This window comes from Durio zibethinus, unplaced genomic scaffold, assembly GCF_047325235.1.
Source record: "Durio zibethinus cultivar Kanyao isolate XHJ-2024 unplaced genomic scaffold, ASM4732523v1 HiC_scaffold_249, whole genome shotgun sequence".
Lineage (NCBI taxonomy): Eukaryota > Viridiplantae > Streptophyta > Magnoliopsida > Malvales > Malvaceae > Durio > Durio zibethinus.
The window spans coordinates 17,654-30,000 of NW_028322872.1; the positions used below are offsets into that span (position 1 = coordinate 17,654).

The window sequence follows — 12,347 nt, forward strand, 5'->3', positions numbered from 1 at the left end:
ATACTTTTTCTAGAAATATGGACAAATGGAAGTTTAACTCCTAAAGAAGCACTTCATGAAGCCTCTCGGAATTTGATTGATTTATTTATTCCCTTTCTAGATGCGGAAGAAGAAAACTTACATTTAGAAAACAATCAACACAACGTTACTTTACCTTTTTTTCCTTTTCATGATAGATTAGCTAAACTAAGAAAAAAGAAAAAAGAAATAGCATTGAAATATATTTTTATTGACCAATCAGAATTGCCTCCCAGGATCTATAATTGTCTCAAAAAGTCCAATATACATACATTATTGGACCTTTTGAATAACAGTCAAGAAGACCTTATGAAAATTGAACACTTTCGCATAGAAGATGTAAAACAAATATTGGGCATTCTAGAAAAGAAGTAGAAAAGCATTGCGAAATTGATTTACCAAAATTTTAAATCCATTGGATTTAGGATTTATTTCATTTTTTTTTTTTTTACTTTAGAAAATTAGAAAAAAAAAAAAAAAACGAAAATGGATTTTGAACCTTCAGCACAATCCATATATTGGGACCAGAATTGAATAAATGTATCTAGGGAGAATTCACTTTGACTTTGAAGTGACTACTCCCTAGATACGCACATCATGATATTTTATTTTAAAATTGATTCAATTTAAAAAAGACCTAAAGTTAGGGATTTATCAATCGGTAATGTTGCTCCAATACCCAACCAAAGGGCCACCGCAGTACCAATCAAAAAAACGGTTGTCGCTACTGGACGACGAAATGGATTTTGGAATTTATTAACATTTTCCAAAAAAGGTACTGTTAATAATCCCGCAGGTACTGAAACCATTAAAAGAACACCCAATAACTTGTTAGGTACTGTACGAAGTATTTGAAATACAGGAAAGAAATACCATTCAGGTAATATTTCCAAAGGAGTTGCAAATGGATCCGCGGGTTCACCAATCATTGAAGGTTCTAGAACCGCTAAGCCTACGTTACAAGCAATAGTACCGAGAATTACTACTGGAAAAATATATAAAAGATCATTGGGCCATGCGGGTTCCCCATAATAATTATGACCCATACCTTTAGCTAATTTAGCTCTTAATACAGGATCGTTCAAGTCAGGTTTTTTTGTTATTAGGATAGGTGAATTTTTCTAGATCCATCCCCCGAAGGAACCGGACATGATAATTTTTCATCATCCGGCTCAAGCAAAAATCAATCGAATCAAATGGATACAAACGGATACATATAAAATGAATCTATATGTTATCCACACATATATGAATGATTTCATATGTAAGAAAAAAGTTACCTGATTCCATTTTACGAAGTTGCAACTATACATTCCAAGGAATGCCATTTTTACAGGTAAATGCTCAATACCCAAGTAGGCGTACAAAGTTGATCGTGATCAAGTGCTTTCTGGGTCGTCTTAGGCCTTGCGATTCACCTTTATCCCAAAAATATATCGAGATTTTTTACATACAAAGGATTTACTTGTTACTAATATAGTCTAGCCTTTGCTCTTCTTTAGATCCCTTGTTTCACTCCGATAGTATAATAATAATAAATCGGGTCGATGCAGAAGAAATGAATGTATTTTCATACTATTAAGATAAGAAAGTAAAAAAAAAATAAAAATAAATAAATAAAATCTAATTTGCATTATGCCAAATCACTTATTCTACTGGATCTTACGGAGCCCTGTTCATACACGACATCGTCAGGTCTGATCATAGAAAAGATTCTCTTCAAGCGAACCAGCCTATCCTTTGTATGGGGCTTACACGGTGGTTGGAACAAAGACACATTTGGTTGTGAATTCCAATGTAGCAGATAAAGGCATATTTCTGCATGGCCCAATCAATAGTTCAAGTCACACACTCTCCATAATCCATTTTCTCTTCGGGGAATTCCCTTCAACTATTCATGTCATATCAAATAAATAATAGAATATTGTGGAGTTGAAAGGAAATATCCAAATACATGTCTTATTTTTTTTTTTTTTTCAACAATCCATATTTGTAGCAATGAAATACTATTGTTCCTCCCCCAAGTAATAAGATAAATGATTGGCAAGTAATAAGATAAATGATTGGTTACAATATAGCTATGGTCTATATTCTCTATAAAGGACCAGAAATGCCTTGCTTACGTATCATTAGGAAATGCATTAACATAAATACAGCAGTAAGAAGGGGTAATACAAAAGTGTGTAAACTATAAAAACGGGTCAAAGTGGATTGTCCCACACTAGCACTTCCACGCAATAACTCTACCAAAGGCGATCCTATTACCGGAATAGCTTCCGGAACGCCTGTTACGATTTTGACTGCCCAATAACCAATTTGGTCCCAAGGTAAGGAATAACCTGTTACACCAAAAGATGCAGTCAACACAGCCAGAACCACGCCTGTAACCCAAGTCAATTCGCGAGGTTTTTTAAAACCACCAGTGAGATAGACACGAAATACGTGCAGGATCATCATTAAGACCATCATACTTGCCGACCATCGATGAACTGATCGGATTAACCAACCAAAGTTAGCTTCAGTCATTATGTATTGAACAGAAGTAAAAGCCTCAGTAACGGTTGGACGATAGTAAAAAGTCATAGCAAATCCTGTAGCTACTTGTACCAAAAAACAAGTAAGCGTAATTCCTCCTAGACAATAAAATATGTTAACATGAGGAGGAACATATTTACTAGTTATATCATCTGCAATCGCCTGAATCTCGAGGCGTTCTTCGAACCAATCATAGACTTTATTGAGATAGGTAAACCAAGAGGACTCCCCCCCTGAGAACCGTATATGAGAATTTCATCTCGTACAGCTCAAACAAAAACACCCAAATAATAGCTGAAACGGATATGGAATAGAAAGTTTGAAACTTCTTAATCTTTTCATTCAATTTTATCTGAAGACACAAAAGAGTAAAAATCCGAAAGCTCTTTTTTGTAGTTGTAATTATAATGCCAAAAAATCAAGTCGGCGCATTCGTCTTTATGTTGATCAGGCCTCTTGAATCTTCTATTTACCTACTTATTTCTTTTCTTTTTCTTTGCTTTGATTTGTTATTTATATGGAATGTGGCTTTATTCTTGTTTTCTTTATTTTTAATAGGAATTCTCTTGTTAAGACCCTATGAATCAATTGAAACTTCAGATTCATACCAGAACCGCGATGATTCAATAAAACCTTCAAACTAAGTCCAAAGATTCTTTGAGTAAGAATTATTGGATCATCACTTATTCAATGAATAGAATAGATATAATAAATAAAAATACAAAGAAAAGAAAGGTTTGTCCTTTGATCAAAATAAGCATAAACTAAATGAGAGTTTGAAAGAAGAAAAAATTTCTCGATTTATAAATAAAAAACCTCTTTCTTTGAAAATTTTTTTTTTTTTTGAGTCCGGCCGCGAGGTTTGAATATTAAGTATGAATCATAGTTCGAATACTTCGTGATCCATTTCATATATTCCGTGCTCCAGATACTAGAATGGCTATCCGACGGGATAAAACTATCTCGATCAAGAGGACAGACCCATTTTCTGTACTATCAATAGGATCAATTATAACAAGTCACACACTCATATTCCGGAAATACAGAAACAAAAAAAATTTCGCGGTCGAACTACCAAAATAGAATGGGCTAAAAAAAATCCGAGAACTAAAAGTTTCACTTTTTGTATTGAAAAGCGAGGCTTCGTGGTTCTTGTGAATCTAATTCAGCGAAATTCCATCCAGTAAAACGGAAGAATTATAAATCTCCAAAATAATAGATAAGAATATCGAAAATAAAGCCATTGCGACACCCATCAAAGGAGTCGTTCCCCATCCAGGAGCTACTTTACCATATTCCGAATTCAATGGTTTCAAAAAATCCCCTACAACAGTTCGTCTTGGACCAGATCTAGAACTACCCTCAACGGTTTGTGTAGCCATAAATCTTATTTTGTATTCAGTGAGATCTGTTGACTTTGTATATCATTCCGCTGTAAATAAACGATCTTATCATAGATCCATTGTGATCTTGAAATTATATTTATATTTATATTATTTATATTTATATTTATATATATTATTTATATAATTATATAATAATGGAAACAGCAACTTTAGTCGCCATCTCTATATCTGGTTTACTTGTAAGTTTTACTGGGTACGCCTTATATACTGCCTTTGGGCAACCCTCTCAACAATTAAGGGATCCATTCGAGGAACACGGGGACTAATTGAAGTAATGAGCCTCCCAATATAATATTGGGAGGCTCATTACTTCAATTGAGATAATGAAAAATCATTTCATTTTTTTAGTTGGAACTTTAGGCGGTTCTCGAAAAAAGATAGCGAAAAAAATTATCCCTAGAGTAGATACTAAGAGGAATGTATAAACCAATGCTTCCATAAATTCGATCGTGGTTTACAATTATAGCTTCCGTACCTATTTATTTAGAATCATCTCCCGAATAAAATAACGAAAGAACAAGAATCAAAGAAAAGGCAGCGATTTTAATCAAGATTTTTACAGCAGCCTATGTCAAATCACAAACAGAAAATAGAAGCGAAAAATAACAAAGCAATCTTGCATCAGACTACTTGTCTTCTTGTAGTTGGATCTCCAAGTTTTTGGAATGCTCCAAATTCCACTTGAGCATCCAAATCTGGATCAATACCGGCAAAAACATCTCTGAACAGGGTTCTAGCACCATGCCAAATGTGTCCGAAGAAGAAAAGCAAAGCAAACGAAGCATGCCCAAAAGTAAACCAACCCCTTGGACTGCTACGAAAAACACCATCGGATTTCAAAGTAGCACGATCTAATTCAAAAATTTCACCCAATTGAGCACGTCTAGCATATTTTTTCACAGTAGCAGGATCACTATAACTCACTCCATTGAGTTCGCCACCATAGAACTCAACAGTTACACCTACTTGTTCGACACTATACTTCGATTCTGCCCTTCTAAAAGGAACATCCGCTCTAACAATTCCGTCTCCGTCTACCAAAACAACCGGAAATGTTTCAAAAAAAGTAGGCATACGACGTACAAAAAGTTCACGCCCTTCTTTATCTCTAAAGATAGGGTGTCCTAACCACCCAACGGCTATTCCATCCCCGTTGTCCATTGAACCCGCTCTGAATAATCCTCCTTTTGCCGGATTATTGCCAATGTAATCATAAAAAGCTAATTTTTCAGGAATTTTAGACCAAGCTTCTGATAAACTTTGATTTTCGGCTAACCCAGCACTAACCCTTCGATATATTTCTTGCTGGAAGTATCCTTGATCCCATTGATAACGAGTAGGACCAAATAATTCGATGGGGGTAGTTGCTGAACCATACCACATAGTTCCAGTAACAACAAAAGCTGCAAAAAAGACAGCAGCTATACTACTGGAAAGGACGGTTTCAATATTTCCCATACGTAATCCTTTGTATAAACGTTGGGGCGGACGGACACTAAGATGGAATAAGCCCGCTAATATGCCCAATGTCCCTGCTGCAATATGATGAGAGGCTATTCCTCCCGGAACAAAAGGATCAAAACCTTCCACGCCCCACGCTGGATTTACAGGTTGTACCTTTCCGGTTAGTCCATAAGGGTCGGACACCCATATTCCAGGACCATACAATCCTGTTACATGAAATGCGCCAAAGCCAAAGCAAGCCACTCCTGAGAGAAATAAATGAATTCCAAAAATCTTGGGCAAATCCAAAGAGGGTTTTCCTGTGCGCTCATCACAAAAAATTTCTAGATCCCAATATACCCAATGCCAGATAGCTGCCAAGAAGCACAAGCCAGAAAACACAATATGTGCTCCGGCCACACCTTCGTAACTCCAAATACCCGGATTTGTTATAGTCCGCCCCGTAATACTCCAACCGCCCCATGAATTGGTTATTCCTAAACGAGTCATGAAGGGTATAACGAACATACCTTGTCTCCACATTGGATCAAGAACGGGATCGGAGGGATCAAAAACAGCTAATTCATATAGAGCCATTGAACCGGCCCAACCAGCAACCAGAGCTGTATGCATTATATGAACAGAAAGCAAGCGACCGGGATCATTCAATACGACAGTATGAACACGATACCAAGGCAAACCCATGGAAATACCCCTTTATCAAATCAACGAAAAATAGACACTATGTAACTTTATTGCATTGGAATACCTCCCCTTTTCGGTGGATTCTTTCGGAGAAAGGATTAATGTTTGTTCTATTCCATTAGTAATAAGGGAAGAATTCGGCTCAGAAGAAAAAAGAGAAGCAGATCTATTCTATACTCGATAAGTATCAATACGCAATGGGGGTTGATCCTATTTTTTATGAATGAATGCATCCCTATTTGTTCATCATTCAAAGGACCTATTCGTAAGAATTCTCTTTCATTCATTCCGCCTTTCTTTATTTTATGGCCTTAGTCTATCTATGTATAAAATATGATAAAGGCCCATATTATTAAGACCATTATTACATATTATTAAGATAAGACCATTATTACGTATTACATTACGTATTACGCTTCCACAATCAAAGTGAAATATAATATTACATATTATAATATTACATATTATTAAGATAAGACCATTATTACGTATTACATTACGTATTACGCTTCCACAATCAAAGTGAAATATAATATTACATATTATAATATTACATATTATTAAGATAAGACCATTATTACGTATTACATTACGTATTACGCTTCCACAATCAAAGTGAAATATAATATTACATATTATTAAGATAAGACCATTATTACGTATTACATTACGTATTACGCTTCCACAATCAAAGCGAAATATAATTTTACATTCTTTTTACTTTATGCCTGTTGGTATTCCAAAAGTTCCTTTTCAAGTTCCGGGAGATAACGATGCAAGCTGGGTTGACATATAGTGCGACTTGTCAAATATATTGGGTCATATGGGATTCCCCCGTTCTCTCGCCCGATCGAGATATCCCCTGTTTCGCCCCAAAAAGATTGATTGAATTATCAAAAATTTGTAGCGGGAAGTGTAATGAAGTGCAATTAGAGATCCATTTCATGGGGGTGTATCCAGATTAATATTTTCAATTAGAATGATTTATGGTTGGCTTGGTTGGACTGATAAAATGAAGTATCCAGGCTCCGTTTAGAAAAAACCCAATTGGTAATATATTTATGATTACCACCTATATCATAATCATAATTTTTCTTTTTTTTTTTAATTATAAATAAGAGCGATTTCAAACTGTTAATCAATCGAATAATATGGGAAATACGTTGAATATTTGGCGAAAAACATGAAAGAAAAAGGAATTAAATTAAAATAAAAAAAGGAAATGAAATCATAGCAAAAAGACGTGGTATTGGGTCATTTGTCCTATATGTGCAAATAAAAATCGGGCAGATCTTTACTCGGAGTAGAGCATAAACCTAAAAAAATTGAATAAAAAATTGACGAACCCCATTCAGGAACAAGAAAATGACATCGTGATTTGGATTGAATCGCAATGAAAAAAAAATGGATCAATGAAAAGTTTGTGCAATAAGTTTAGCGAATTTTTTCTATATTATAGGAAAACGGGCCAAAACTCATCTTTCTTTAATTTAATTTTAAATTTCATTTTATTTAAAAAATGTAAGAAAAAGCCCCTTCATTAGAAATTAGAAGTTAGAAAGGTCCGACTAGAAAAAACAAAGGATGGCTGGAATCTACACATTGATTTTTTTTCGCAATTTTTGTTGAACCGTATGCATCAAAAGGTGCCTGTACGGCTACTAAGGGATACAATTTTATCCTAATCAACCGAATTTATCGAGAAAGATTGCTTTTTTTGGGCAAAGAGCTTGATATCCAGACCTCGAATCAACTTGCGGGTATTATGATCTATCTCAGTATAGAGAGTAATAGCCGAGACCTGTTTTTTTTTATAAACTCTCCTGGCGGAGGGATAGTATCTGGATTATCTCTTTTTGATACTATGCAAGCAGTGGAACCAGATGTGCATACACTAGCCATGGGATTGACCGCTTCAATCGCAGCTTTTCTCTTGGTCGGAGGAGAAATTACCAAACGCAGAGCATTCCCTCACGCTCGGCGCCAATGAGTTTTTTTTTTTTATTATTGATGGAAAGAAAAAAGAAGACTATGCCTTCGCCATATGAAATATGAATTAGTAAGTAATAATAGCATGGCACTTTGAATTCGATATGAAATTTTTTTTTTATTTCTTTTTTTTTTTTTCAAAAAAAAATATTAGATTATGTATCGAAAGAGTAGTATGAGAGAAGGGGCATTTCCAATTTGATCTTAGCTATCGTGGGCCCATCTCAGGCGTCACAAACTTTTTTTCTTTTCCTACCAGAGGCTATTAACAATATTTATGTTATGAAAGAGTACGAAAAAAAAAAAGACTATTTTTTTTCTTTCTTTTTTTTTTTTCAAAAAAAAAAAGAAACTTTGGGATTGCTGAATCACAGACGAAATAAATATATAAAGCAACGGAGCCATCATAGTATTTTTAAACTTTTCCGAAAAAAAAAGAAAAAGAAGGATGGTAATTGGATTATTTATTAATCTGGGTCTAATAGACTCTATATTTTCTCTTTTTTTCGATGAAAGAAAAAAGAGAATTCCATTGTAAAGCCGTATGCAATTGTAAAGCCGTATGCAATGCGCAAAAAATGCCTGTACGGTTGTTCAATTCTATAGCTATTCTTCTCGCCTCATTATGTGAGTTAGAAGTATGTTATATCATCAGGGTAATGATCCATCAACCTATTAGTATGCTTAAGGATGATGGCTTCAAAGACTGGGTCATGGAAACAGACGAAGTAATGAAAATGCAAGAAGACATCATAGAGGCTTATGTACAAAGAACGGGCCAGCCCCGATGGGTTATAAACAAAGACATGGAAAGAGATAATTTTATGTCAGCAAAAGAAGCCAAAGATCATGGAATTGTGGATCATATAGTGCGTACAGAATCGAGACCTATAGTGAATGAAAAACCTATAGTGAATGAAAAACCTATAGTGAATGAAAAACCTATAGTGAATGAAAAACCTATAGTGAATAACAAACCTATAGTGAATGAAAAACCTATAGTGAATGAAAAACCTATAGTGAATGAAAAACCTATAGTGAATGAAAAACCTATAGTGAATAACAAACCTATAGTGAATAACAAACCTATAGTGAATAACAAACCTATAGTGAATAAAAAATGGAGACTAGTTAACGACAATGGCAATGGAAGACCACCATTTGACGACAATGGCAATGGAAGACCACCATTTGACGACAATGGCAATGGAAGACCACCATTTGACGACAATGGCAATGGAAGACCACCATTTGACGACAATGGCAATGGAAGACCACCATTTGACGACAATGGCAATGGAAGACCACCATTTGACGACAATGGCAATGGAAGACCACCATTTGACGACAATGGCAATGGAAGACCACCATTTGACGACAATGGCAATGGAAGACCACCATTTGACGACAATGGAACACCATTTAATTTTGATTTAGATTGATTTAATCCCTCTTATTCCTTTCCTTCTTTTTCTCTTTAATAGATTAATATTTTATTAATCTATTAAAGAGAAAAAGAAGTAATTCATAATCATCTGGTTAGGATCGATCTAAACCAGTCTATTATGTATATGATTGTATATGATTCAGCATGCCAACTATTAAACAACTTATTAGAAATGCAAGACAGCCAATTAGAAATGTCACGAAAGCCCCTGCTCTTCGGGGATGTCCTCAGCGCCGAGGAAGATGTACTAGGGTGTATGTGCGACTTGTTCAGATCATGGGCTGAGAAAAAGGAAACAATTTTTCAGTATCAACGATCAGTACCAGTGAATAGAATGGGGTTCTTCCGTTCACTATCTAAAAAAGATAGATCTACCATATCCTTCTATTGTGTATGAAATTTATGGTTTCCATTGGCGCAAATCCAATCTTGGAATTTTTTAAAAATTCCCCATTGGTAGCAAATGCTTATCCATTAAGCGGGGAAAATCCTATTTAAAAAGCAAAAAGATTATGCTTCGACTCTTGCAAAGAACGGACTAACAGGGTCAGCTACCCAATTAATCCTCCTAATTACATACCGTTACTGTATAAGATAGATCTCGTTGTGAAAGATCTATTACTGAAAAATTTATGAGTAGAGCCGAAGAGTGTGAACTGTACAAGTTACCAATTAAATGTTAAATGAAGGAATGAGCTCCGGTGTATAGAGGGGACCTCACCGTTTAAGAAGTAACCATAGAAACGATGGAACCCACTATTTATTTATCCATTTCTATTTACTCCTTTATTTTAGTTAATATGCTTTTTTTGATACCTAGTATCAATACAATTTCTTATTTCAAGGCGAAATGAAATGCCTAGAAAAAAGGAAAAATCGTGGGCGGGACGGTTATAGTAGCAAAAGCCATTGGAATTTTTATTTTATACATTGGAAGAATCCGTTTTGTTATTAATAGACTAGAAAAGAATAACTGAAAGAAAGAATTAGTTATTCATCAAAATTTCTTTTATTCAATGACCAGAATGAAAGAGGGATATATAGCTCGGAGACAAAGAGTAAGAGCTTTGGTTTCGGCTGATCGGGATAGAGATAGGAAAAAAAGATATTTTCGTCGTTTGTGGATCACTCGAATAAATGCAGGAATTCGAGGAATGGGGGTATCCTATAATTATAGTAGATTAATAAAAAATCGGTACAAGAAACAGTTGCTTCTTAATCGTAAAATACTTGCACAAATAGCTATCTCAAATAGGAATTGTCTTTATATGATTTCCAACGAGATTATAAAATAAGGAGATCGGAAGGAATCCACCGAAATGCTTTAAATGAAATGGGGTTCCCTCGAGAATGAACTCGAGGGAGGTAGAGTAGAAATTAATATGATAAAAAAATTCTGATAAGGTCATCAAAACAAGAAAACAAGATGAGCGAAGACGCTCAATAAAAAAAAAAAAAATTTATTTTTCTTCCCCAACCCGATTCGATTCTTTTATTTATTTCTTTTTTCTTACGACACGACAATTTTGATTATCAGATTTTTTGAATAAAGCATCAGTCTACGTTTGATAATTTTGAGTCAATTGAAGGGTAAGCCTATTTATTTCTGGTTCTAAGAGCAGTAGTTCTAGCGGTCGACTCTCTTCTTTCAAATCGTTTCTCATTTCTGGTTCTAGTTCTAGCGGTCGACTCCCTTCTTTCAAATCGTTTCTCATTATTAATAAAGGGTAACGAAGATAAAATACGAGCTTGTTTTATAGCAATAGTAATTAATCGTTGTTGTTTTAAAGTCAATCTATTTACTCGCCTAGATAAGATTTTTCCTTGTTCACTAATAAATCGACTAATTAAACTCATGTTTCTATAATCAATTCGATCCCCCGATTGGATCGGGGGCAAACGCCTACGAAAAGATCGCTTGTATTTATCCATCATTTCTTTATTCCTTATTTCTAAAAATAATCCTATCCTATCCTTTTCTAAAATCCTATTTTGATCGGATCAAATTCAAATTATAGAATTAATAGAATAAATACGATTTGCTTTGTTTTTTTTATTATTGTATTATTTATTTATTATTTATTTCTTATTTATTTGTTTATTTTATTAGTTTATTTTAATTATTTATTTATTATTTATTTGTTTATTTTATTAGTTTATTTTATTATTATATTATTTATAGATATTTATTTAAATATAATTTCATATTTTAATATATTTAATATATAAATATAATTTCATATTTTAATATATTTAATATATAAATATAATTTCATATTTTAATATATTTAATATATAAATATAATTTCATATTTTAATATATTTAATATATAAATATAATTTCATATTTTAATATATTTAATATATAAAATATAAATATAATTTAATATTTTAATATATTTAATATATAAATATAATTTAAATAAATATCTATAACTGTGATAATACATAAATAATAAATAAATATAATTTATAAATATATATAAATATAATTTCATATTTTAATATATTTAATATATAAAATATAAATATAATTTAATATTTTAATATATTTAATATATAAATATAATTTAAATAAATATCTATAACTGTGATAATACATAAATAATAAATAAATATAATTTATAAATATATATAGAACCGACACGAAAATAATAAATAATTAATAAAATAAGAAATAAATAATGAAATATAGTAATAAATACAAAATATAGTAATAACTAAAAAATATAGTAATGAATAAATCATACAATATAATAAATAATACAATATTAACAATATTAAAATTAACAACAATATTAAAA

At 33.0% G+C, this 12,347-nt stretch overlaps 1 protein-coding gene across 1 annotated transcript; it reads right to left on the reverse strand.

The window, feature by feature from the left end:
* Window positions 1-1,995: 1,995 nt before the first annotated feature.
* On the reverse strand, window positions 1,996-3,980 carry LOC149509077 (cytochrome b6). The gene is made up of 2 exons (XM_089757779.1): window positions 3,579-3,980; window positions 1,996-2,754 (listed from the first exon to the last, which is right to left on the reverse strand). Exons 1-2 carry the CDS (start codon window positions 3,582-3,584, stop codon window positions 2,113-2,115), a joined length of 648 nt encoding a protein of 215 aa, XP_089613905.1. The 5' UTR covers window positions 3,585-3,980; the 3' UTR covers window positions 1,996-2,112.
* Window positions 3,981-12,347: the final 8,367 nt, after the last annotated feature.